The sequence below is a fragment of the Schistocerca cancellata genome, chromosome 1 (genome assembly GCF_023864275.1).
Source record: "Schistocerca cancellata isolate TAMUIC-IGC-003103 chromosome 1, iqSchCanc2.1, whole genome shotgun sequence".
Lineage (NCBI taxonomy): Eukaryota > Metazoa > Arthropoda > Insecta > Orthoptera > Acrididae > Schistocerca > Schistocerca cancellata.
In genome coordinates, this window is record NC_064626.1 from 351,380,427 (window position 1) to 351,407,678 (window position 27,252).

A 27,252-nucleotide genomic window follows, 5' to 3' on the forward strand; every position below is an offset into this window, starting at 1 on the left:
TCTTATTTAAATCATTTTGCAAGTCGTTTTGATGATCTGATGACTTTACAAGACCGTAAATGACAGCATAATCTGCAAACAATTTAAGACGGGTACTCAGATTGTCTCCTGTGTCGTTAACATAGATCAGGAACAATAGAGGGCCTATAACACTTCCTTGGGGAATGACTTTCCCTCTATTACTACGAACAGTGACCTTTCTGACAGGAAATCGCGAATCCAGTCGCACAACTGAGGCGATACTCCGCAGGCACGCAGTTTGGTTAGAAGACGCTTGTGAGGAACGGTGTCGAAAGCCTTCTGGATATCTAAAAATATGGAATCAATTTGGCATCCCCTGTCGATAGCACTTATTGCTTCATGAATATAAAGAGCTGGTTGTGTTTCACAAGAACGATATTTTCTGAATCCGTGCTGACTATATGTCAATAAATCGTTTTCTTCGAGGTGCTTCATAATGTTCGAATACAGTATAAGTTCTGAAACCCTCCTGCAAATCGACGTTAGTGATATAGGCCTGTAATTCAGCGTATTACTCCTACTTCCCTTTTTGGGTATTGGTGTGACTTGAGCATTTTCCAGTCTTTAGGTACGGATCTTTCTATGAGGGACTGGTTGTATATAATTGTTAAATATGGAGCTATTTTATCAGCATACTCTGAAAGGAATCTGACTGGTATACAATCAGGACCGGAGGCCTTGCCTTTATTAAGTGATTTAAGCTGCTTTGTTACACCGAGGATATCTACTTCTATGTTTCTCATCTTGGCAGTTATTCTTAATTGGAATTCAGGAATATTTATTTCGTCTTCTTTGGTGAAGGAGTTTCGGAAAACCGTGTTTAATACCTCTGCTTTAGTGGCACTGTGATCAGTGACTTCACCGTTGTTATCGCGCAGTGAAGGTATTGTTGCGTCTTGCCACTGATGTGCTTTATGTATGACCAGTGACAGTCATGCCAGCACAGTCCGTAATGCATGCAACTGCTTCTAAGGAACATGACTGGGATGAACAGAGTGGCCCAAATTCTCCGCGACAGTTCTGCACAAGAGTTTAGTAAAAACTGATAGAAATTCGGCCTTCAGTGCATCAGATACTGTCTTGAGAGTGTTCCAGTAAAATTAAACACTGTAATAACAGCAATGAGACTTACTACACACCAGTGGAAAGATTTGTTACATCTTTAGGGAGATAGGAAATAGGTATCTGAAAACAAATATCTCGAAAACTGTTTACCTGGATTATATCATTTGCTGGTGATTGTAGTGACTTGTCTCATGATGTTTCTGAACCTCTAAACGAGGTTGAACATCAGCACTTCCATTAACGGTTTGGATGTTAAACATAAGGGAGAGGTTTGAGGGTCTGCGAGAGAGAAATGAAAGGAGAAAAGGGTGGGAGGGAGGGAGAGAGAGAGAGAGAGAGAGAGAGAGAGAGAGAGGTGACTTTTGCGTAGATGATAATCGCAATGGAAGTCTATTTTGCGTCATACGTGTCGATTTTGCTGGTTTGTTAGGACAAACAAGGGCGATACACACTACGTCGTTGCAAAAGTTAATTTGACGAGAGCAGACGCACGTACAGTGTAGATGTGCGTGTTACCCGAAGCTAAGTTGGCGGCGGTGCTTCCGCTCGCTGGCAGCTGTTCCAACAGCGGCAGAGCTGCCGGCGCAACTGTTTGCTCCAAGGGCAGTGACACAATATTGCCACAGACACACTTTCGCGCACCGCTAGTCGTCACGCATTCCTGTCTGTAATTTATCTCTAGCCTGGTAAAAAGATGCACAGTAGCTTCATATCAGCACCGGTGCCAAGTACGGATTTATGAAGAAGGATTCAAGAGCAGAGCACACCTTATTTTGACAGTGTACTCCATTGGCCAGAAACCGTGCACCCTCGGAAGCTTATAATTTGAAGAGAAACTTGTCTTTACACGGCAGAATAGACGGTCACCTCACAGGCAATGTATACTTCTTCGCTGGTGGTCAAAAGTACGCCAGCTCTTCGAGCGCCAAAATGGCTGAAAACGTAATAGTGTCATCTACGAGGACTATAAAATGGAGAAAAAATGTCGGTGGTGTACACGTGGTGTGTACACGTGTGTGTGACTCAGCGTAAATAGACTATGAAAATATAGTCCGAGATAAAAAGTATTGGATAGGTATGAAGAACACAACCAGCCTCAAATTCTTTTAAAAACCTTTTTATTTCATACCACAACGGTTTTTTCGGCGTATTACGTCCGTCTTAAGATGGTTAACGTTTCCGATTATATCAAAGTTTTCATGAGTAGCATGTCACCCACTCCTGCATTGCACAAGAACGTTTGAATGTATAGTACCACTTTATATGCGCCAAATATTAAAATATTCTTGTGCAGTGGACCAGACGATATGTTGCTAACTAAAACATTAATAAAATCTGAAGCAGGGCACGATAATCTGAAACTGGTTTATGGCATTGAAATAAACCTTTTAAAAAAGTATTTGTGATTGGTTGCTTTTTTCTTCAACAACCCTTAACGGTCTTAGAGTTCACGACATGCAGTGTGGATAACATAATATCAATGTTCCAACATACGGAGTGTTTGAAACATTCAGATGGACGAACCAATTAGCTACACTGACGCAGATACGAAGTTTTGCATCATGCAGCACCAATCCGATAGTCAGAAAACTTTTTGGAGACTCTCTTGAAACTAGTACTTTATCGGTTCGTGAAGAATGCTCGCTGGAGGCTGGCTGGACAATATGCGCTTTAGCATTGCTTGCCAGATATTGTCCAAGGGTGATAAATCAGGGGACAAGGCACATCAGTCAAGAATCCGTATGTTCCTCAAAGCGTTTATTGTGTGAAGTGTAGTGTGGGATTTTGCATTATCTTGCTGGGATATGGCATATTATAACTGGTAATGAGAGGTATGACAGCAATGTCAATCGTTCTTGTCTCTCCTTTCAACAAGTATGAAATCAGACCTATTGTCATATCTAATAGGTCCCCACATCATGCTTCGAGGATTTGGAATGTGAGGGTCTCGATAATCGCTGCTTCCTTTGACCTCTCACAGGGCTGTCTACAGATACCTTGGAGCCACAAACAGAAGCAAAACCACTGAAGCCCTCTCAAATGTTCCATTTGGTTCAGTCTCCACACCATGCAAGTCTCTGTTGTCTGTGGCGCAGTGTCAGTGGTAAACAACACATTGTCATTCGAGATCTTAACTCAGCTCCCAGCAACATTTTCTTGACAGTTCGTGGTGACACTCTGCCTGCATTTCAGCTGTTGCCATCCGTCTGTTTGACAGCCAGTCTAATAGTCCTGCGATCCTCTTGTTGAGCAGTCATTATGTAAGGAGCCATTCTTAGTCTTCTGTGATCCTGATTCGATCCTCTGGTTATTCGTTCTGCAGTCGTTGCACTACGTCTACCTGCCCATGCAATCTGTTTGTATGATACTCCCGTGTCCCTCATGCCCATGATTCGACCTTTCCCAAAGTTCAGAAGTTCCCGATAAGCTGCTCATTCAGATCCTTTGTAGGCCTACATGCTAAGTTGCGATCTGCACATGAAAAGTCCCAGCAAAGTTAAAAGATGGCAAATCCTGAGGGTTTACCTCTCATTTTTGTTCCTGTTACGACGGTTAATGAGATTGGATATCAGTGACTGCATGCGGTGTGCCTCGGCATCTAACTGCAGTGGGTCTTGCCATCTTTTGACTAAGTTTTTGTGTTCTGTCTGTGCTGCTGTTACAGAGATAGAAACGCTCTATTCATAATCCTACACAAAGGCTACCTTACTGAGTCGAATTCAAGGAAGTCTTAAAGCGGCTAGCCGCAGGTAGATTGGCGGAGTGCACATAGGGTTTCGTGGCTGCTTTCATGATGAGAGTTTGCGCAAGATGAGGGGGAGACGGTGGTGCGGCGAGTCGGCAAGCAACCGGCACTATCCCCTGCTGAGACAGCACGGCCCCTACCGCCCCTTATGCTGGTCGAAGTGCATTTACGATTCCCAGGCCATCCGGCAAGAGGGGCGGGCGCCCTCGAAATTGTTCCCAGTTGGAAGAGTAATTTTTTTTCGGAATCTGCGGATATAAGCGGGCCGGACAGCCGAGGAATCTTTGAGTGAATAATATCTACTAATGTGGTAAAATCTGACAAAGTCCCACGCTACTTCATGTCCGACATTCTGTCGCCCACGCGGCTGGTGTAGTTTTTGTAAAGTTGGGTTCCCGCATAAAGTGATTTCCCGCGCATGATAAAAAATAAGCGCCATGATTGTCAATCAGACGGTAAGGCCAGAGATGTACTCATGGCGTCGGCAGCTTTTGGCGGCAAGCCTTTCCGTTGAGGGAGATCCAGATAGTTAACTTCGGAGTGACGAAAAAGAGACGACTCTGTGTATGCTTTGAGGGGAGTTTGTTTGGAGACGGCGTCGAGTACGCATCACAGACTTGAGTCCACAGGTGGTGGCAGAGGCGAAGTCAGACTTTCGAGCCTGAGAACGGGCGTTCTGGGAGCAGATGAACAAATCACTGACGGCGCTGAGCGCGGGATTGACTGACGACAGGCAGTTGTCTAGGGTGAGCATCTTTGTGGCTGCTGCACACAGGGAACTTTCCGTGTTGCTTTAAACCTTCAGTAGTGCAAAGCACACCTTAAAGATATTTCTAAAAGTTATACACCAACGAATATACAAAAAATTAGAAGAAGGTATAAGTGAAACACAATTCGGTTTTAGAAGTTCCCTCGGTACAAGAGAAGCATTGTTTGCTTTTAACATATTAGCGCAACGATGTATGGAGGTTAATCAGCCACTATATGTGTGCTTCCTGGATTATAATAAAGCATTTGACAAAGTTCGTCATGATCATCTCATAGAATTGTTAGAAAAGAAAACACTTGATAAGAAAGACATCCGCATTATATATAACCTCTATTACAATCAAACCGCAACCGTGAAGGTAGAAAATGAGTTATCGAATGATATAGAAATAAAGAGGGGTGTGAGACAAGGTTGCGTTCTCTCACCCTTATTGTTTAATATGTATTCAGAAGACATATTCCAGGCAGCTCTATCAGATGAAATAGCTGGCATTAAAGTGAATGGGCTAAACATTAACAATGTTAGGTTTGCTGATGACACTGCACTACTAGCTGGAAACCTCAAAGATCTACAATTACTTCTTGACAAAGTCGCAGAAAAAAGTGAAGAATTTGGCTTGACTCTTAACGTAAGCAAGACTAAGTTCATGGTGATATCTAAAACACACCAACAAGAAAATCTTACAATCAATAGGGAAAGAGTCGATCAAGTACGTAAATTTAAATATCTATGAACAATTGCAAATGAGGAGATTGAAAGCTCAGAAGAAATTAAATCGAGAATAGGACAGGCCAGAAGTATCTTTAATAAGATGAAAAATGCATTCTGTTCGAGAGACATTTGTTTAAACACAAAAATGAGGTTGCTAAGATGCTATGTATTCTCAAAATTACTATACGGAATGGAAGCGTGGACATTGAAAAAGAAGGACATGAACAATTTAGAAGCTTTTGAAATGTGGGCATATAGAAGAATACTTAGAATTAGTTGGGTGTCGAGGATTACTAATCAAGATGTCCTAAGAAGAATGGGAAAGGAAAAAGAATTAATTAAAACTATTAAAGTAAGGAAGCTACAATATTTAGGCCATGTTATTAGGGGAGTAAATTACAAAATATTGCAAATAATACTAGAAGGGAAAATTTGTGGGAAGAGAACGAGGGGTAGAAGACGGACATCCTGGATTGACATTTTAAAAAATTGGTACAACTGCTCAACGTCAGAACTCCTTAGATCAGCCAAATCAAGATCAGAAATTGACATGATGACAGCCAACCTTCTTAGAGGAGACGGCACATGAAGAAGAAGAAGTGCAAAGCACTTCTGGCTGTAGTTATTCAATTAATCTATGTTGCATACCTTTCATGTTTCCTGGTGCATAATCACTGTCATGTCAGACAGTCAGCTAGCCTTACCATTGTTACACAAGAAGAGAGGTGCCGCGGCGAGAACCCTATACGTTTATGCAACTTTGCCAATCGAGTATTACAGTCGAGATAATTGTCGTCTACATGTGTTTTACAGGATCTTTTTTCTCTACTGTTCAGTTTCAACAAGAAATTTCATACACGATTCAGTTGTAATAAATTAGTCATTTCAACGAATAGCTTTCCTTATTTCAATATAGAATATACCTGTTCCTGTACTAGTTTTGATTTTTTTAGGGACTTTACATGTTAGTTGCTGTTTTATTGACCGCCCGGTCGGCCGTGCGGTCTAACGCACGGCGTTCCGGGCGGGAACGAGCGCCGGTCCCCGGCTCGAATCCGTCTGGCGGATTTGTGTCGAGGTCCGGTGAGCCGGCCAGTCTGTGGATGGTTTTTAGGCGGTTTTCCATCTGCCTCGGCGAATGCGGGCTGGTTCCCCTTATTCTGCCTCAGCTACACTATGTCGGCGACTGCTGCGCAATCAAGTTCTCCACGTACGCGTATACCACCATTACTCTACCACACAAACATAGGGGCTACACTCGTCTGGTGTGAGACGTTCCCTGCGGGGTCCACCGGGGGCCGAACTGCACAATAACCCTGGGTTCGGTGTGGGGCGGCGGAGGGGTGAAAGCCCGCATCTCGTGGTCGTGCGGTAGCGTTCTCGCTTCCCACGCCCGGGTTCCCGGGTTCGATTCCCGGCGGGGTCAGGGATTTTCTCTGCCTCGTGATGGCTGGGTGTTGTGTGCTGTCCTTAGGTTAGTTAGGTTTAAGTAGTTCTAAGTTCTAGGGGACTGATGACCATAGATGTTAAGTCCCATAGTGCTCAGAGCCATTTGAACCATTTTTGGAGGGGTGAAGTGGACTGCGGTAGTCGTCGTGGGGTTGTGGACCACTGCGGCTGCTTCGGGGATGGAGCCTCTCTGTCGTTTCTAGGTCCCCAGTTAACATAACATATTATTTTATCACAAGTTGCCAACTTAGGTTCCACAACTAAGACCAGAAAACATTAATAAGCGTTCAGATGGTCAGGCACAGGTTTCAGAAGTGCTTCTTCTCTGTCGAGAGTCATTCCGGGGCAGAAATTGACATCAGGTAATTCTAACATTACTAAATACACTGGCATCTTGTATGGGAAAGAATCAAACCATTCTTCATCTGTAGGAATTGCTTTCTTCTGTGTTGAAAATAAGCTCACATAATGATAAAATTTTAATCAAAACCCCCACTGGCGTGGAATAATTGTGCTATCAGTTTGGTAGCGTTCGCTCATAGTGTTTATGGCGTCACAGTTGAAAATCGATGTCGAGTAAGGCAGACCTTACCAGGAGGAAAGGCAGCAGTGGAACAGCTACAGTAGTTTGGAAACGTAAGAGGCACCTAGCTGTGTGGTGCCCGGCAGATAAGGGCGCTCCTTTCGGCAGTGTGGCTGCGACAGTGAGACGTGACGCAACGAAGGAGGCGGCGCGGTATAAGCGCGGCGCGCCTGCCGGCGGCTCAGTGGGACCGCCATGTCTCTCGCGAGCACTCTGCTGGTGTCTGCCGCCGCGCTGTCGCTGTCGCTGGGCTGGCCGCTGCCGCTGCAGCACCAGCTGCCCGCCACCGACTTCCTGTGGGGCGCGCTGCCGCGGCCGCCCGCCGTCTACGGGGTCGCCCTCGCCTCCTCGCACAAGTGGTCCGTCCACCCCCACAACGACCAGCAGCAGCAGCTCGTCCCTCTCAAGCAGGTCTGCGCATTCGCCGTCTTCGCTACCCTTACAGTCCGCAGCTCGTGGTCGTGCGGTAGCGTTCTCGCTTCCCGTGCCCGGGTTCCCGGGTTCGATTCTCGGCGGGGTCAGGGATTTTCTCTGCCTCGTGATAACTGGGCGTTGTGTGACGTCCTTAGGTTAGTTAGGTTTAAGTAGTTCTAAGTTCTAGGGGACTGATGACCATAGATGTTAAGTCCCATAGTGCCCAGAGCTACCCTTACCCTTCGTCGCGTTTGCTCCTAATGTCAAGATAAGCTTAATATCTCCCTTTTACAACTTTTCCTGGTAAGTACGAATCCGAAGAAGTTTTCCGGGATACGAAATGATTCAGGAGGAGCAATAAATATTTTACGAGATGGTGGTACAGACTAATTAGAAGAAAAGTTTCCATAAGGCGTACTTGCAATTTTTCTTGGATGCAGGCATGCACCTAATTAAAAAAAATAGCTTTCCATTTAGACTTTGGGACTCCAGTTGCCAGGCGTGTATTTGTCGATTGTCATTTTTCTTTTGACGGAGTTGTGCTTCAGTTCACATATTGGAGTTTTTCAGCAGTGATTGTGATGATGACGTTTGGTTTGTAGGGCGCCCAACTGCGCGATCATCAGCGCCCGTACGATGTCCCACTTTTGACACAGTCCAATTTCTTCACAATCCAATCTAGTCACTGTCACGAATGATGATGATGAAATGACGAGGACGACACGAACACCCAGTCCCCGGGCAGAGAAAATCCCCAACCCGCTTGGGAATCGAACCCAGGACCCTATGATCCACAGGCAGCAACGCTAGCCAATAGACCACGTGCTGCGAACGATTGTGAATTTTGAGATTGACCAGTTCTACTACTTTGCTTTACCATGCCTCATGTATTTACATTGCCGATAGCCCGTTTGTGAACAGATTTTGTAATGGAAACTCGACTACTACTGTTTGTACAGAATACAGTAAACATACATACATACATTAATCCTTGTCCCATAGATCATGAATATGACATTTCGTAATGATGTGGAACGTGTCACTTAACATAAGTTATCTTTACCCAAAATAATTAACTAATTAATTAATTTTTTTACAGTTACTACTTCACATCCAAGAATTCATCTATTGAGTAGAAGGAGTTGTCATTCAGAAATTCTTTTAATTTTCTTTTAAATGTTGGTTGACTATCTGTCACACTTTTAATATTATGTGGCAAATGACCAAAGAATTTTGTGGCAGCAAAATTCATCTCTTTCTGTGCCAAAGTGAGATTTAATCCAGAATAGTGAATATCATCCTTTCTTCTAATGTTGTAGCTATGCACTTCGCTGTTATTTTACAATTGGGCTGGGTTATTAATGACAAATATCATAAGTGAATATATGTATTTCGAAGGTTCTGCGAATATCCCGAGTTCCTTAAATAAATGTCTGCAAGGTGATCTTGGTTGGGCTCCAGCTATTATTATGATTACACGCTTTTGTTCAACGAATACTTTCTCTCTTAATGACGAATTGCCCGAAAATATGATGCCATATGAAAACAGTGAATGAAAATAGGCATAGTAGGCTAATTTACTGATATGTTTATCACCAAAATTTGCAATAACCCTAATAGCATAAGTAGCTGAACCTAACCGTTTTAGCAGATCATCGACGTGTTTCTTCCAATTCAGTTTCTTACCAGTGCACACACCCAGCCCGATTCAGAGTCTGTATTTATCAATGGTGTTACGCCATTTACTGTACAGAATTGTATAAACTGTTTTCTCAAAATTTTGTGAGAGTCCATTTGCAGAGAACCACTTAATAATTTTCTGAAAGACATTATTTGCAATTTCCTCAGCTGATTCTTGCTTCTTGGGTGTGATTAATATACTTGTATCATCGGCAAAAAGAACCAACTTTGCGTCTTCATGAATATAGAGAGGCAAGTCGTTAACATATATTAAGAACAATAAGGGACCCAAGACTGAACACTGTGGGACACCATTCTTGATACCTCCTCAGTTAGACTCTGCTGGTTTTTTCGAACTATCTGTACTGTTAATTTCAGCCATCTGAAGTCTTCCAGTTAAGTACGAATTAAACCATTTGTGCACTGTCCCACTCATACCACAATACTTAAGCTTATCTAGAAGAATTTCATGATTCACACTTTCAAAAGCCTTTAAGAGATCACAAAATATCCCAGTGGGTGATGTTCGGTTATTCAATGCATTTAATATATGATCAGTGAAAGCATATATAGTATTTCTGTTGAAGAGCCTTTCTGAAAACTAAATTGACATTTTGTTAGTACTGCATTTCTACAAATATGTGATGCTACTCTTGAATACATTACTTTTTCAAGAATTATGGATAAAGCTGTCAGAACAACTTTCTAACAGTAAAGTACCTGATTAAAGTGTGTTTAGTCGTGTCTTCATTAAAACTGCCTGAGACTGCTGCAGCGCCGAGCAGTCATATCGCATCTGAACGTGCAAATAAACTGGGTATGGATGAAGTAGAAGAAATTATTCACTTAGAAGAATGTAGTTCTTCAGCAAGCAGACATAAAATCTCTGCACAGATCGGTGTTCAACAAACAACAATATGGCGGAAATTACATCTGCACGGCCCCTACAGTTGTCATTTACAGCGGGAAGTGTGAGGTCATCCGCATGAGTACTAAAGAAATCCGCAAAATTTCGTTTACACGATTTTTGCCTGTGGGAATGCATGAAGGTGAAAACGTAAACACAAGAGACAAATTCATCGTTCGTATTCTGAATAATGCTGCTCTAACTACAGAACGCCAAGAAACCTGAGAAGAGCTCCAACACAACTCCAAAATACTACTTGGTTACTACCTTCAGTGAGTATTTGCTTGAATTATATCCTCAGCGCTCTAGCTCTGTAATTCATGTTATTATAGGCAATGTTTCATTCGAATTAGTCTATACTGTATTGTATTGTATGTTACTGGGGACCTAGAAACGACAGAGAGGCTTCGTCCCCGCTGTAGCCCACAGTGTCACACAACCCCACGACAGGCTACAGCAGTCCACTCACCCCACCGCCGCCCCACACCGAACCCAGGGTGCGGTTCGGCCCCCAGTGCCCCCCCCCCCCCTCCCGGGAACGTCTCATACCAGTCGAATGTAACCCCAATGTTTGCGTGGTAGAGTAATTACGGTGTATGCGTACGTGGAGAAAGTGTTTGCGCAGCAATCGCCGACAAAGTGTAACTGAGGCGAAGTAATGGGAACTAGCCCGCTTTCGCTGAGGCAGATGGAAAACCGCCTTAAAAACCATCCAAAGACTGGCCGGCACACCGGACCTCGACACTTATCCGCCGGACGGATTCGTGCCGGGGACCGGCACGCCTTTCCGCCCGGGCGGGCTATTTAACGTATGTTTTTCCTTTCTTTTCTTGAGTCATCAGTCTTCTTACTGGTTTGATGCGACTCGCCAGGAATTGCTCTCCTGGGCCAACCTTCCCATCTCGGAGCTGAGATTGCAACTTATGTACTCAGTTATCTGCTGGGTATTCTCCAATCTCTTCCTCTACAGTTTTTACCATCTTCAGCTCCCTCTAGTACCATATCTTACGTTTTATGTTTCATGTCTTGACAGGTGTCATCCTGTCCCTTCTTCTTGTCAGTGTTTTCCATATGTTCCTTTCCTCGTCGATTCTACAGGGAAACTCCTGCTCCTTACCTTATCAGTCCACCTAATTTTCAACATTCGTCTTCAGCACCACGTCTCAAATGCTTCGATTCCCTTCTGTTCCGGTTTTTCCACAGTCCATGTTTCACTACCATACGATGCTGTGCTCCAAACGTACATTCCCAGACGTTTCTTCCTCAAATTAAGACCCATGTTTGATGCTACCAAACTTTTTTTGGCCAGGAATACTCTTTTTGCCTGTGCTAGTCTGTTTTTTATGTTCTCCTTGTGCCGCCTGTCATGGGTTATTTTGCTGCCTAGGTAGCAGAATTCCTTAATGTCGTCTTCTTTGTCATCCCCATTTCTGATGTTAAGTTTCTCGCTGTTCTCATTTCTAATATTTCTCATTACTTTTGTCTATCTTCCATTTTCTCTCAGTCCTTGTGCTGTACTCATTGATTCTTCATTCCATTCAACATATCCTGTAATACTTTTTCACTTTCACTGATGATAGCAACATCGTCTGCGCATGTTATCATTGCTACCCTTTCATCCTGAATTTTAATCCCACTCTTGAAGCTTTCTTTTATTTCCCTCGTTATTTTTCGATTGAACAGTGAGAGCTAAAGACTACACCCCTGCTTCACACTCTTTTTAGTCCGAGCACTCCGTTCTTGTTCTTCCAGTCTTATTGTTCCCTCTTGGTTCTTTTACATATTGCATATTACCCGTCCTTCCCTGTACAAGTAGGCACATGAAATAAGGTCTCTGAAACTTAAATTATGATCATTACCTAGTGCCGGCAAACGCAGGCAAAGACTCAAACACCGAGTACCAGGGATAGTCACAATGCTTTACTTGCACCCTCCAAAAATTGTTACGTAATCATTTTTTGTTTATTTGCGGGTAAATGTCTGCAATGAAATCTGCGCGCACCTATACCATTGCACACCCCTATGGGAACCAAAAGAAAACAGCGCGGGCCGTGACTACCTTATCAGTGCGCAATCACGTTTTGTTTTGAGATATGCTAAGCTACTGTGATGCGGCGATTTCAGTTTGTACTAGGACTACAAACACGATCTGGAAAAAAGTAGTTGTATTATTCCAAGGTGACAAAACTAGCGTTGTATGAACGAATCAGTCTCATCATTTGGTCAAATCTGTGTAGTGCAGTGCAATAACAATACATTAACACTGTTTATGCGTAAATGTAATCATCGAAATAGAATAAATAGTAATAATAACCAAGTAGCTTTTCAACTGTGTAAATGCAATACTGTTCTCGCCCATAAACATATTCCTAACGCAAACCACAGCTTGCAGATTTGTAATGAAGAAGTTATATAATGAGTGGTAATTGGGAAGATAAAAAATTGAAACATTTTACCTGGAATCCAGCCTTGCATTACATGTGTGTAAAAGATGAAGCATTTTTGAATCATTCGCCAGCAACATAAAATTCATGAAAACTGTATATTTCTCATATCATAAGCACATCCTAACATAAAGAGCACAGTATCCATATTTAGAAACATCTAGCCGTTTTAGTTGCCAAATAACTATCACATATGCATAAATCGAAAATGGCATAAACTAATTACCTGGTATTTAATATGACAATCACAACATGTCGTAAAGAAGATAATGTTGACAGAAGAAAACTGACAGATGCATAATAAAGTTCGGGAAAATAACATAGTCCAGAAGAATGAAGTCCTCTGTGGACTGCGGTCGTCTGCTTGACACACACATAATTCGTAAGGCATGGATCCCCATGAAGGTTTTTACAACATAGCTGTAATACCTGAAAAAGTATTCCACTTCTAAAAAAATTATCTCTGAAAATCATGGGGAAAACATCATATGCCAATTTACCGAATTAAAAGCTGTGACAAGTTTTCCATCTGTGACATAAGTTTACTTTACACTTTAAGGCCACTCCCCCCCCCTAATCTAACAGTCAAATCGCAATTTTCTAACATTAGAACACAAGCAAAAATAACTTTAATTTCACATACTTTAATGTCTGTTTCCTTTAAAGTTATTGACAAGCCAAAACTATGCGTCTTTCCATAAGAATAACACATTTTAAATAAATCAGTACCTCTTACTGTATGTCCAACAAATCTTCTCCAATAAATCTTGAACTGTTTGCCTAATTTATTTAAATACTTCTCCCACTAGTCAATCCGCAACTGTCCGCAACCTTAGGTAGCTTTTAACGGACTGACTCTTTACACCTAACAAATTTTGAATGACTTTCTGCTCTCAGTTTTGGATACTCATCTGCTTCTAACCTCTTTACAACATAAAATACTATTGTAAACATTCAGTTTCCTCTGACAAAACTCATGGTTCAAAACTCAGAAGAACTTTATAGCCTCATGTACACGATATACTTCAAACAATGCATCTTCACTCCCCACAGAAAAGTGACATGAATCAACTTCCTCAGCATCAGTCTCATTTGTAGCACAAACACAAAATTTTTTGGCGTCATCAAAGGCACTAAGTTAATCTTTCAAACCAAATTCCAATTCAATCAGGTTTAGGTACACAAATTTCGATTTGGATCCAACGTTGGTTTTTCTGATGTATTGCTTGATTTAATTTTTTGATCTGCAGATATTCAGTCTTCCGCTAATTCCTTCTTAATTTCTACTAATGCACCGCTTATGTGATAATTATTTTCTGTACATAGCTGCACAGTTCACAACTCATTTATTTTCACTGACTACTCAAACAGATTTTTGATTCAGTCACCAGCTTTCTTTCATAGGCTGTTATGTTTCCCTTTGATTTAATCTAAAATATTTCTCCCCATTGTTTTTGTTCCCAAATCAAAACAAGTTTTTGTCCTATTTGAATGAAAATAAAGTCGAAAATAAAAAACGTCACTCGCAATGTTTCTTCAAAGGTGACTTCAGTCAACACAATATTAAAACAAAATTTAGCTTCACTACCTATCTTCTTGATCTCAAGTGAGCTGGTGAAGAATGATGTCTTCAACATGGAGTCCAACTTTTGTGCTTAAATTTTTGAGATTCAAATTGGTTTTGTTCTCCAAAATATTTGTGCGCCTAGGAAATTTGTTTAGCCGAAAAATATCAGACTTGCCCAAGGAGAACCAAAATTATAAAATATATCAATTCAGAGCCCCAAGTTGTAAGGTTAACAATGCTCTCAACTATATATTTTAAGTTCGAAATTGATTGCATCATCTTCAAACAAATTATATAAGTGAATGCTGCAGTATTTAAGAAATATTTGAGAACACTAATCAAAAAATATGTTTCGTTATCTTGTGTTTTGTTGGACTTCTCGAAAGTGCATTGTAGGCAGATCATTCGCAGTTTCCATTGTAGTCCTGGACTGGACAAAATTTTTGAGTTCTGCAAATGGAACTGGCGATCATAGGTTTTTTCCATCTGTAAGGTAGACATATCGTTTCTCCTGCCAGAAAGCTATCAGAGGACGCTTTCTCTGTAGACTCTTTTGTCCTGTTCTTTAAAATTCTTCATACATTGCTAGAATTTTTCTGTCTTTCTGTCTTCTGAAGCAGGACCACCTATTACCGCCAAAGACCATTTGGTTATTCTTATTGTCCGTTCTGTGTTGATGTGTAACTTTTTTTTTCATTTACTGCTTACATGAATTGCAACACAGCACTGAGAAATACATAGTTGTGTGTGTATGTGTTTTTTTTTATCTGTTTCAGAATTGTCAAGTCAACCCTTCTTTTGTTCAGATCTCCCGACAAAATTTCACCTATCTCTAGCTCGGCAGTCAGGAAGTGGGGTTGCCACATTAGGCCTCCTTGACATGCTGTTTTTTTGTCAGGGTTGTCTCCCCCAGCCAGAGTGACCTGATTAAAAAAAACTGATTTTCACTCTCTCCCATTTGCAGTAATCCTTATGGAGCTAAGGCAGGGCTGACCACAGCGAGCCAGACTTGACGCGGACACGCGGACAGGGCGCGTGGACCGCGTGCGGCCCGCAGCTCAGCCTGCCTCGGCTTTGCTCGCTCATTTCCGGAAGTACTCGGTACAGCGCGGCATTTCATTCAGTATTATGATGCGGCATTTTTCTGTCGGCACAACTCACTTCAATTCAGTAGAATTGTGGTGTCAGTACTGTTTACCCTTCGCTCTTTGTCTGTGGTATGAAGGACTTTCATAGGTTCAGTGGACGTTTGCACAAATGGGGGCAGTCTACCGATCTATTCTCACAAGCCTTTAAAAATGTATGGGACTGACATAAGAGATGGACGACAATTCTCAATATCTGTTATGCAGTCGCTTAAGCGACAGCTACTATAAATATGCTATGAAACGATATTACAATACCAAACAGAAAGAATTTAAAGATGTAGTTGGCAATAAAAGGGGAAAAAATTGCAATGTGTGTGAATTCCTAAGGCACCAAACTGCTGAAATCATCGGTCCCTCGACTTACACAATGCTTAAACTAACTTATGCTATGAATAATACACACATCCATGCCAGCGAGAGGGCAATGACTGACAGACGGGATTCGTTGTTCAGTACAACAAGAAGCACTCGGTTCCTAATTTTCAGACAAAAAGTACGTGAGGAAAGAGACGGTATGAATAGTATAAATTTAAGAAATCACACGCATTATTCGACTGTTGTTTGCAACAGTTTTCGACGGAAGTGAACGAAATTTGTAGAGCCTTTATACATTACTGTGAAGTAGGTTGCTTTGCTGAAACGATTTTTATGAAGGGAAAAGTAGTGCAGTAGCGAAAATTTGAACATCCGGAATGGATTACAGTCTTTGCATTTTAAGTGAACTAGTCTGCACACTGCCCATAGTGAGTAAGACACTACAAGGTGAGAAACACCTTCTTTCTGATTTGATAGGGATACACCTTCAAAGAACATCGCCTTATAACTGGTGTCCCGGAAGTAAGGATGAATTTGAATTTTGCACTTTTTTATAGCCGTGGTTTTTTCATGTTTGTTGTCTGCGATCCTTCACATTAGTAGCCTGATAGCTTTTTTTTTGGTGAGAATTGTTGTTTGAAGTTCATTTTCGTCTTGCGTTAGATGACAACTGAGCAACGTATCCAAGTGATAAAAAGTTATCGCAATGATGATTAAAGTCCCACCAGAACAGATCGTGAACTGCGTTTGAAACTTGAAGGTAATGTTGCTCCAAAAGAATCATCAGTTCGGAAGTAGGTCCCGAAGTTTGAGGCCACGGGTTCTGTTTCAAACGTTACGGAAATACGACGGCATTCTGTTCGAACATAAGAAAACATTGCTGTCATGCGTGACAGTGTGACCGTAGACCCCAGAAAATCGGTTCGCCGACGAGCTCAACAATTGAATTTATCACCAAGTTCACTGTATAAAACCCTTTCAAAAGATCTGAAAATGCATGCGTACGGGATTCAACTTACACAAAAGCTGAAACCTGAAGATAATGGAAAGTGATATCGATTTGCTCAGCGGATCTTGACTCGATAAACGGAGAACGAGAACTTCACAAAAAGAATAATTTTCTCAGATGAGGCGCACTTCCACCTCAGTGCGTATGTCAGAAAGCAGAACTGCAGAATTTGGGTTAAGGAAAATCCTTGAGTGACTGTGGAAGATGAGATGCATCCACAACGCACGACAGTGTGGTGTGGGTTCTGGGGAGGAGTAATCGACCAGTACTGCTGTCACTGTGAATGGCGACCGTTACCGAAACATGCTTTCTAATTGCGTTTTCCCACCTATTGATGAAAATGACGATTTTTGGTTTCAACAAGATTGTGCGACATGCCACACATCTCGTAAACGACTGCTCTTCTGAATGAAAAGATTCCTCAAATAATTGTCTCTTAGCGTAGCAGTCAGGAATGGCCTCCCAGATCATCCGATCTTACGCCTTGTGACTTTTTTTTGTGGGGATTTATGAAATCAAAAGTGTACGTGAACAAACTACAATCAATACACCAATTGAAGGATGAAATTAAAAGTGTTATTAACGGCATCCCACCAGGTGTTTGTGAACGCGTCGTCGAGAACTTCAATGAATGCACTGTTCGTTGCCGCGCGGCCTTGGGTGGTCTTGTGGAGGATATAATTTTTCATACATAAATGGCAAAAGTTACTTAATGTGTTTTTAAGAAAAATACATTTTCGATAAATTTTGTATGTTCTATAGCACTTGAATATTCGTCCCTAAGTCCTAGACAAGTTCTGGAAGGGACACATTCTGACAAACGCAGTCCAAGTTCCTATGCTCACTGCCGTTAAAGAAAACACTAGGTTGGAGAATTCATGTGGCCTTGAACGAGTTACAAATGTTCCGACAACATTACGAATGTTAGGTCTGTTTTCGGAATTGTTTGCCGTTTTAGTTGAAAGGGACCCTGCGTATGTGCAGATGTTATCTGATTGATGTGCAAGGTAATTCCAGTTTGAATGACGAACCTTTTTACGTTAAAACAATCCAGAGCGTCTACATTGCTTTCGTCAGATAGAATTTGCACGTCTCCATAATGAGGCTGCAAAACTGCTACAATATTTCGATCGATACATTTGTGCGAAAGACCCTTTTTCAATTATGAATCTAAACAAATCACGTTTATGTGGCACTTGGATGCGAAAATATGCGCAGCTGTCTGCGTCTGTCTGTATGCCTACAGTTTTTAACAAGTAAAAGTTTCATGTCAGATTATGTTATTTTTTTAGCGCGCCTAAAATAATTGAATAATAATACTGAGAACTTATTTCGTTTGTGATCTATGTCGTTTGCGGCACTTTCGTAATTTTCCCCTCTTCCCACTTCTCGTGCTCAGACAGCGTGGAACGGTGGTGGGGGAAATGTGCAGTGAGGCTCAGCGCTTTGGCAGCTGGGCCTGGGGATGGCCCGCAAGGCGACATCTTAGCCACCCCTGAGTCAAGGAGTAAAGCGACATTACTTGTCCCAAAGTACCAGTCGTGAGGTGGTATCTTTGCGATACCAGTGTTTGGTTCCAAATACTTACATCTTATCAGTAATAAACAAATTGTAAGAAGAATGCAAAAGGGCTAAAAGTAACAAAGGCACTGACGAACTGTAAACAGAAGGAAAAAGGAGAAACCAGCTGGCTTGCGACATATGAGATTTATTATTTATTTAACGTGTGCCGTACATATATATTCATATAACACTGAATTTAACACAGTTCATATGCACATGTACGTACGTATTATGTACCAAACTTAGTTACGAACTGACATCCAAGCAGCGGATGTACTCAGTCGCTTCATTTGTAACTGCAACAACATCGGTGAAGAGTCCTTTGAAGGCTCGATTTGGACATTCTTCCACAATGTTGCCGGCTGTTTGTTTCTCGGCTACGCAGTTGTATTTTTGAGATGGTATCTTCCCCCATTTATGGCCGTGTGTCGTCGGTTTAATGTCATCTGCACATAGCGTAATTGGCTGAAACAGGGAGGCTTATTTGTGATTGTGAAACATCCACTTGTGGTGGACAGTGTTCTTGCCAGTATTGTTCCCAGCTATTGTGAACGCCAAACTTCAAATTTATGAATTCTTCACCGGTAACTACTGTTCGAGTTCTTGATATGTCTTCTGTGATCCACGTCAGCGAAGTAATTATGTGTGGGTAGCTGAGAGTATGGAACTCTCTAAGGAGACTCTTTTTACGTCGTATCTCCGGTAGTGATACATGGCTCAATGAGGGTAGAAGCGCAGTTGTGTAGGCTTTATTGTGTCACTAATAATGCACGTAGCGTCATTTTGTACCACATGTATCTTTGTCGTATGGGAGCTATTAATCCGAAGAGGGGTGCAGTATTCTGTCAGAACGAGAGTGTCGATAAGCCTCCACATGAGCTCCAGCTTCGCTGATTTTCCTCTCGTGGACATTTCGCGAGGTGTGGCACCTGTCAAAAATGGTTCAAATGGCTCTGAGCACTATGGGGCTTAACAGCTGTGGTCATCAGTCCTCTAGAACTTAGAACTACTTAAACCTAACTAACCTAAGGACAGCACACACATCCATGCCCGAGGCAGGATTCGAACTTGCGACCGTAGCAGTCGCGCGGTTCCGGACTGCGCGCCTAGAGCCGCGAGACCACCGCGGCCGGCTTTGGCACCTATCCCCTGAGCATTGTGGTAGTAGCAGATCTTTCGGAACGTACTCTCTCGAAGTTTAGTAGTAGTACGCTCCATGATCAAAACTCACATCTTGTTAGCTGTAGCAGTTGGAGTCTGATGAGCGTCTCCATATAGCTCTTGGTCTTACTACACTACACTACGGCGAACCGAGCTGGTCTTCACTGGATCCTCTCAGCCTCCCCTATTGGAGCCACTCCGACGAGCCAAAACATTACGACCACTTGCTTAGTACTGTGTTGTTCCACCTTTGGAACGAAATACAACAGCAATTCTCCATGGTATTGATTAGAAAAGTCCTTAGTAGGTTTCTGGGTGTATGTGGCACCATCTCTGTACATACAGAACACACTGTTCCATAAATTAATGGTTGATAGTTTGTGGCCACCCAGCTATCGGCAGATAGCGTCTCGAGTGTATTCCTCAGCTTACAGATCAGGCGAATCTGGTGGCAGAGACATCAACGTGAGTTCACTATCAAGTTCCTGAAACCACTGAAGAACGATTCTGGCCTTGTGACATGGACATTTATCCTGCTGGAAGATGCCATCGCTGTTGAAGAAGACATCAAGAATGAAGGAACGCAGGTGGTCTACAATAATGTTCACGTAGTCTACAATGCCTTATTACTATCACAGGTCTCATGGAAATTGAGGTGAATGCCACCCTGTCATAATAATGCATCCACTGACCTGCGTCCGTAGCGCAAAGCATGTTTCGAGCAGGCGTTCACCTGGATGTGGCCGTATTTAGACATGATTTTCGATCTGGTGTAACAAGAAGATTAATTCATCCGACCAGACCACACATTTTCGTTGATCCTCAGTCTAGTTTCGACTTCGTACTCACTACAGTCGCAACTGTCGGTATTTGGTCAACAAGCAAACATGCAATAGTCGTAACATACTAGTAACGTCTTCCTAATACAAAGTGCTTCCTTATGTAGAAGGCCTTAACTAGGAGTGTGACCAATTTTTTTAGTTGCCAGGCTTTGAATGTGTCTAGGGCAACGTTTCTCAACCGTCGTGTAACGACACATTTGTGAGTCGCAAATGTATGTCAGGCGTGTCGCGAGATTTTTAATGTCTTCTAATCTTCCGCACATAAAATATCTAGAAGACAAAAAGAATTATTGTCAAATCGTTTCTAGGAGTAGCCCACTTTGCAAGAAATTGGCCAATATTATATACGACTTCACAGAAATAGCCCAACATTATATGCGACTACACGCATAGTGATAAAAAAATATTGTGTGTAGTTTACGTGTTTCCTTTTTCATCTAGGAAAGAAATCACATGCAGGGGTGTCGCGAAAGCATTAAATGAACTTAAAAGGAAAACAGGCTGAGAAACGCGGGTCTAGGAGACGCCTACAGACCTGTTGCGTTATCCAGTTACGGTTCTGTTGACTTCCTATAATTTAGTTAAATTACAGGCAAGAAATACCCGGAGAAATGAGTAAATGTCCTTTACGCATTGTGGGTACTGTTCAGTAATGAAAATGTTTATTGATACCTTGATTAATATTGTGAGAGCAAAGGCAAACTGATACGAAAACTCGACAAACAATGCACTAAGTTCGACACACGACACTGCTGTTCAAAGTTACAGTTCGACGTAGAGGTTACTCATAATTTTTCAAAGTCTACAAACCTACGCTGAATTTTGACAAGTCTTCGAACACGACGCCACAGTTCAGTGTTAAAGTTCATGAGCGCAATAGTCGAAAAATTCTGTTAAGTTGTCCATCTCTGAAGAAATTCTAGGCTTAACGCCCGAAAAATGTTAACCACTTCAGTCGTGACTGACATCCCCCTCATAAGGACCAGTTCTTAGGTGCCGACCTCTCTAATGAACTGATCTAAGGCCAAGATGGCCTTTACCCTTACATTAACTCGAGCTGTCGTAAAACCCACAAAATTACAATTATTGTAGATATCATTAAAAACACTACACACGTAAACACTTCACATGAAGCGCACTTGCTTGCTAATTCCTTGGAGCTGTCAGAATACCTGTTTCATTGTCTTTTTATCAAAAAAAATCTTCTATACTGTCTTTCGTTGAGTGCAGATGAACTTTATAACGCAGACCAATAACAGTAATGCCGCTTGGTTGCCTTAAGGATGAAAAGACTGAGCAAACAGAGCTAGAACGCCATTCGTCATACAAATAAATTTTAAATGCATTTTATTACACTCACCAAGTTCCTAGAAAATGTAAAATTTTATAACAATGTCAGCTGGGGTTTAACGGGAATAAGTTTCAACTTCGACGCCACCGATTAATCGGGAGGCTTCACTTGTGAGATTGGTCAAGACACTCATTCTAAAACACAGACGTAAAACAACCTTGAAATACGTACAATAACAACAGATCAGATTAACACTTTACACGCTATAACTGGTCACAAGATTCTTTCTTTTAAAAACAAACCGAATTATGTCTGATTGCAATCAACCTCAAGAAAAAAATTTTACAACGCACTTGTGCTCAGATGGAGAACATATTACACACATTAACAAATTATCCATCAGTTCAGAAGGCAAATTAAATGTGCACAAGGATTAATAGCTAGTGTCAAAATTTCGGGGACGCACATGTGCTCATACAAGAGTTAGAACGCTCGCTTCAAATTACTCAACAAGCTTAATGTGCATAAAATAATATTTAAAATTGATTCTAAACACCAGAAATTTTAATGAACACAGGTACGCTAGCACCTGAAACAGAGGCCCCGGCCTGAATTTCTTTAAATCAGACATCTAGAGATAGAAGTTTAATAACAAACGCCCATGAGCTCAAGCAACTATTAGAACAAATGCTTTGAATTAACTAAGGATGGAGTTCTTTAACAAGTTAAGCTAAACGCAAACAACTTACATCGCAAGGCAGTAAATAAGAAACGGTATGCTCCCAACCGCTTCATCGGATTAAGAACACGGAACTATAAGTTCCAGAGCCAAGAAAGGATGACTGCCCCCGTCAACACAGAAAAAGAACAGAATTTATTCAACCTATTTCACAAGTTACCTGGGTCAAATTGTCCATATAGACGCAGCACAAGCGGGGAGTACATACAGAATTATTTTATAAACGACAAAATTTAAAAGGGAACATTTCTTAAGAAAAAGTAATAATTTCAGAAACCAGAAATATTTTAAGGGAAGCTAAGTTGCACCGCATACAAATTTAACAGCCTAAAATATGCTTGGCCATCCCAGACAAACCAAATTTATACCAACCTGTAATACGAGGTGCTGAATACGTACCGTCGTCGGTTAAAGCCACGAAAAAAATTGGAGGAATTGGTCGCACAGCAAACTGTCTTGCTCCAAGGCTACAACGTTCGACACAACAAACTTAACCCCAAGTAAAGTTCCGAAACGTGCTCTGCCATAATAAATGTGCCGACGTCGGTATACGAGCCGCTTTCCCCCATTGCCAGAACTGCTTCGTTGCTGGCTGCTGCCCAGAAAAACGCTTCTAAGGCGATAAACACCAGGCGGATTTCTCCAACCTATCGCTACGCGGCACGGCTGAAGTAAACTTGTCCCTACCATATGTGTTATACATGAATTAGGTTTAGAATTTTACCAGCTATTCGTAGCGTTATTAGCTTTTGCTCATGTCTTTGATTTCTGAGCTCTTTTATCTTATTCAGAAAAATGGTGAAAACTATCATTATTTACTACTATCTGTTCTAAAACCTTACGTGAACCGATCCCCTACAGATAGTTACTGCAGTTTAACATATTATACTTCCGCTGTATTTATTATTTCGCAATTTATTTTGCAATCGATAATGTTGAAGCATACGGGAAGTAGATAAGTTGAAAGAACCAGAGGTCGCTGAGAGTTTCAAAGGGAGCATTAAGCAACATTTCACTGGAACGGGGACAAGGAACACAGTAGAAGACGAATGGATAACTTTGAGAGATGAAATATTGAAAGCAGCAGAGGTTCTAACAGGTAAAAAGATAAGGCCTAGTAATAATACCTGGATGTCAGTGTAGATAATAGCATTTATAAATAAAACAAGATAATACCAAAATTCATTAAATAATGCAGGCGAAAGGGAATACAAACGTCTAAAAAATGACACTAAGAGTGGTTGCCAGATTGCTAAGCATGACTAGATAAACGTAAGTCTGTAGAACCACGTATAAGTAGGGGAAAGGTAGACACCACCTAAAGGAAAATCTGAGACACCTTTGGAAGAAAGAGAAGTCGCTGTATGAATATCGAGAGTTCAGATGGAAAACCAGTCCTAAGCAAAGAAGCGAAAGTTGAAAGGTGGAAGGAAAATGTATAAAGGGACTATACAGGGTAAATAAACTTGAAAACAATATTATAGAAAGGCAAGAGGAAGAAGAAGATGAGATGTGATATGATACTGTGAGAAGAATTTGACAGTGCACTGAAGGACCTAAGTCGATACAAGGCCCTTGCAGTAGGCGACATTCCCTCAGAACTGCTGATATTCTTGGGAGAGCGTCATGCGAAAAATATTCCACCTCGTATGCAAGATGTCTGAGGCTGGGTAAATACCCTCAGACTTCAAGCAGAATATAATACACCCAATTCCAAAGAAAGCAGGTGCTGACAGGTGTGAATATTACCGAACTATCAGTTCCATAAGTCATGGCTGCAAAATCCTAACATGAGTTATTTACAGAAGAATGGCAAAATAGGTAGAAGCCGACATCATAGAAGATCATTTTGGGTTTCGGACAAACGTAGGACTACTGACCCTACGACTCATCTCGGAAGAAGGTTTAGGTAATGTAAGTCTATGGCTACAGCATTTGTAGACTAAGAGAGAGCTTTTGGAAATGACTGCAATACACTCTTTGCAATTATGAAGGTGGCAGAGATAAAATACAGGGAGAGAATGACTGCAGGCAACTTGAACACAATCCAGATGGCAGTTATACGAGCCGAAGGGCGTGAAAGGGTACCAATAGTTGAGGAGGTAGTCAGACAGGGTTTTAGCTTACCCCCGACGTTATCGAATCTGTACACTGAGAAAGCAGTAAAAGAAATCAAAGGAAAATTTGGAGAAGGAGTTGAAATACAGGGAGAAGGAAGAAAAACATTGAGGTTTGCCGATGACATCGTAATTCTGTCAGAGACAGCAAAGGATTTGGAAGTGAAGACGAACTGAAATGACAGTGTCACGAAAGTAGGATATCAGATGAGTATTAACAAAATCAAAACAATGGAAACGGAATGTAATCAAATTAGATCAGGTGGTTCAAAAATGGTTCAAATGGCTCTGAGCACTATGCGACTTAACTTCTGAGGTCATCAGTCGCCTAGAACTTAGAACTAATTAAACCTAACTAACCTAAGGACATCACACACATCCATGCCCGAGGCAGGATTCGAACCTGCGACCGTAGCGGTCGCTCGGTTCCAGACTGTAGCGCCCAGAACCGCACGGCCACTCCGGCCGGCGATCAGGTGGTACTGAGGGAATTAGATTAGGAAATGAGACACTTAAAATAGTAGACAAGGTTTTTATTTGGGCCGTTAAATAACTGATGGTGGCCGATGTGAGAGGATGTAAAATTTAGACTGGTAATTGTAAGAGAAGCATGTCAGAAGAAGTAAAATTTGTTAACATCGAATATAGATTTAAATGTTATGAAGTCTTTTCTGAGGTTATCTGTCTGGAGTTTTTGGCAATGACTGGAATACACTCTCTGGAATTCTGGAGGTAGCAGGGGTAAAATATAGGGAGAGAAAGATTATAGACAACTTGCACAGAATCTAGACGGCAATTATACGAGCCGAAGGGCTGAAAGGGGAGCATTAGTTGAGAAGGGAGTGAGTTAGGGTTGTAGGCTATCCCCAACGTTATTCAATGTCTACGTTGAGTAAGCAGTAGAGGAAAGCAAAGGAAGTGAAACGTAAACGAAAAGCAATTCAGACAAGAAAAGAATAGGAGGTTTTGAAATGTGGTGCTACGAAAGAATGCTAAAAATTAGTTGGAGAGATGGTACAACTAACGAGGAAATAGTGAATAGAGCTCCAAAGAAAAGAAATTTGTAGCATAACTTGACTAAAAGAAAGAATCTGCTGATATGACACATTCTGAAACATCAAGGGATTACCAGTTTAACGATGAAGGGTCGTTTGGGGGAGAGGAGGGGGAAATTGTAGAGGGAGACCAAGAGATGAATACAGTAAACAGTTTCAAAATAATATAGGTTGCAATTGTTATTCGGAGATGATGAGGCTTGCACAAGATAAAGTAGCAAGGAGAGCTGCATCAAACCAGTCTTCGGACTGAAGATCGCAACAATAGTAACGGTGTTTTTTATCTCTCAGATTCAACGTTCCGGCTCATAATTATAATTCTGTTGCTTTAATAGACTATTCTAAAGCTGTATTTAGATAGTGCTGTTCAAGCTGACATGTAGTTCTCTAAGATCGTGTAACGGAACTGAAATGATGGTGGGCTGACGGTAATTTGGAGCCCGCGCGTCGGAAACGGGCGCGCTTGTGTGAGACTGCCAGGGAGTGCACCCTGATGCCATCTACTGGCGAAACTGGGAATTAGCGCTGCCTGTCAGACAATGCACTAAGCTCTCGGAGTCAAATGTATTCTTTTTCTTGGTAATTATAAGTTATTACTGTATAATTTAATGTTGTAAAGCGCTAGTAGTAAATTATTATGACTGGTATGGACTCCAGGGTAGTAAATATAAATATTCTTAAATACTAAATGATTTTGGTAAAAAGGTGGTAGGGGAACGCCCCCACTCTTGGTGATACGAGCGTAGCTAGGGGTAGCTGGAGACACAGGTACTGAACAATGGAATGGCCTGGGGAGTGTTGACGTGATCGGACGTGCGTAACTGTGCTCACGCAAAAGTGATTGTGCAACAGCGAAGAATCGAATATCGTCGCCGTTTTTGGAGTAAAACGTGATGAATGGTTGTTGAAGCCGCCTCTATGCCACTGGGGCTGATTGTAAGAGTTCCTGTGCCCAGATTTTATGGCGGACGTGCAGTAGCTTATACGAGTGCTACAGCTCATAGTTCCAGCCGCCATTAAGGGCATGAGGCGTGAAGAGCTGCGTTAGCCACATGCATCTCACCACCAGCACCGACACGTCTACCCAAGGCAAGACTGCTTGCAATTGTTAAGTCGAACTTTGTATACATGTAAAAGGAGAATACCAGTTTTCTTTTATGCAAGTGCAGAGGACAGAATATAGTAATGAGTAAAAGTACGACGAATGTTGTTCATTGTAAAGTGTAGTAACCTCAAACATAGTATAGTGAAATCAGACTGAGGCCACCATCGCCTCTTTCATTTACAATTCTTTTGGTTGTAGAATACTTTAGCGTATAAAAATGTTGAAAAGAGCAATGGTCACACCAGAATGAGTCGCCTATTTATAGTTACTTAAATTTTTCTGAACAACCTTTCAAGTAAAGTCACTTAACTAATTCTGTATCAATGGTCCAAAGAGTAATATCCAAAATCATTAAATAAGTTGAAGGATAGAATTTTGTTAACCGAAGTTGCATAACCTGTCTTGGTAGTAATTACCAAGCCACCTCACAGAAATTGAGAGAGTATTTGCTTTGTAGAATCATCTAGAATGATCAGAAATAGTAATATTCGGAATTAAGTTTAAATTAAACTCAAGCCATTTCACTTTGAAACGAGCCCAAAAATTGATTT

The 27,252-nt window shown here is 41.6% G+C and overlaps 1 protein-coding gene across 1 annotated transcript in view; it reads left to right on the forward strand.

Moving 5' to 3' along the window:
• The first annotated feature begins 7,505 nt into the window (after positions 1-7,505).
• Positions 7,506-27,252, forward strand: part of LOC126161448 (uncharacterized) — a 51,386-nt gene continuing 31,639 nt past the window's right edge. Inside the window, exon 1 of the mRNA XM_049917267.1 lies at positions 7,506-7,755. Within this exon, the coding sequence (XP_049773224.1) occupies positions 7,540-7,755 (216 nt within the window). The 5' untranslated portion in view covers positions 7,506-7,539. The remainder of the gene's footprint in view (positions 7,756-27,252) is intronic.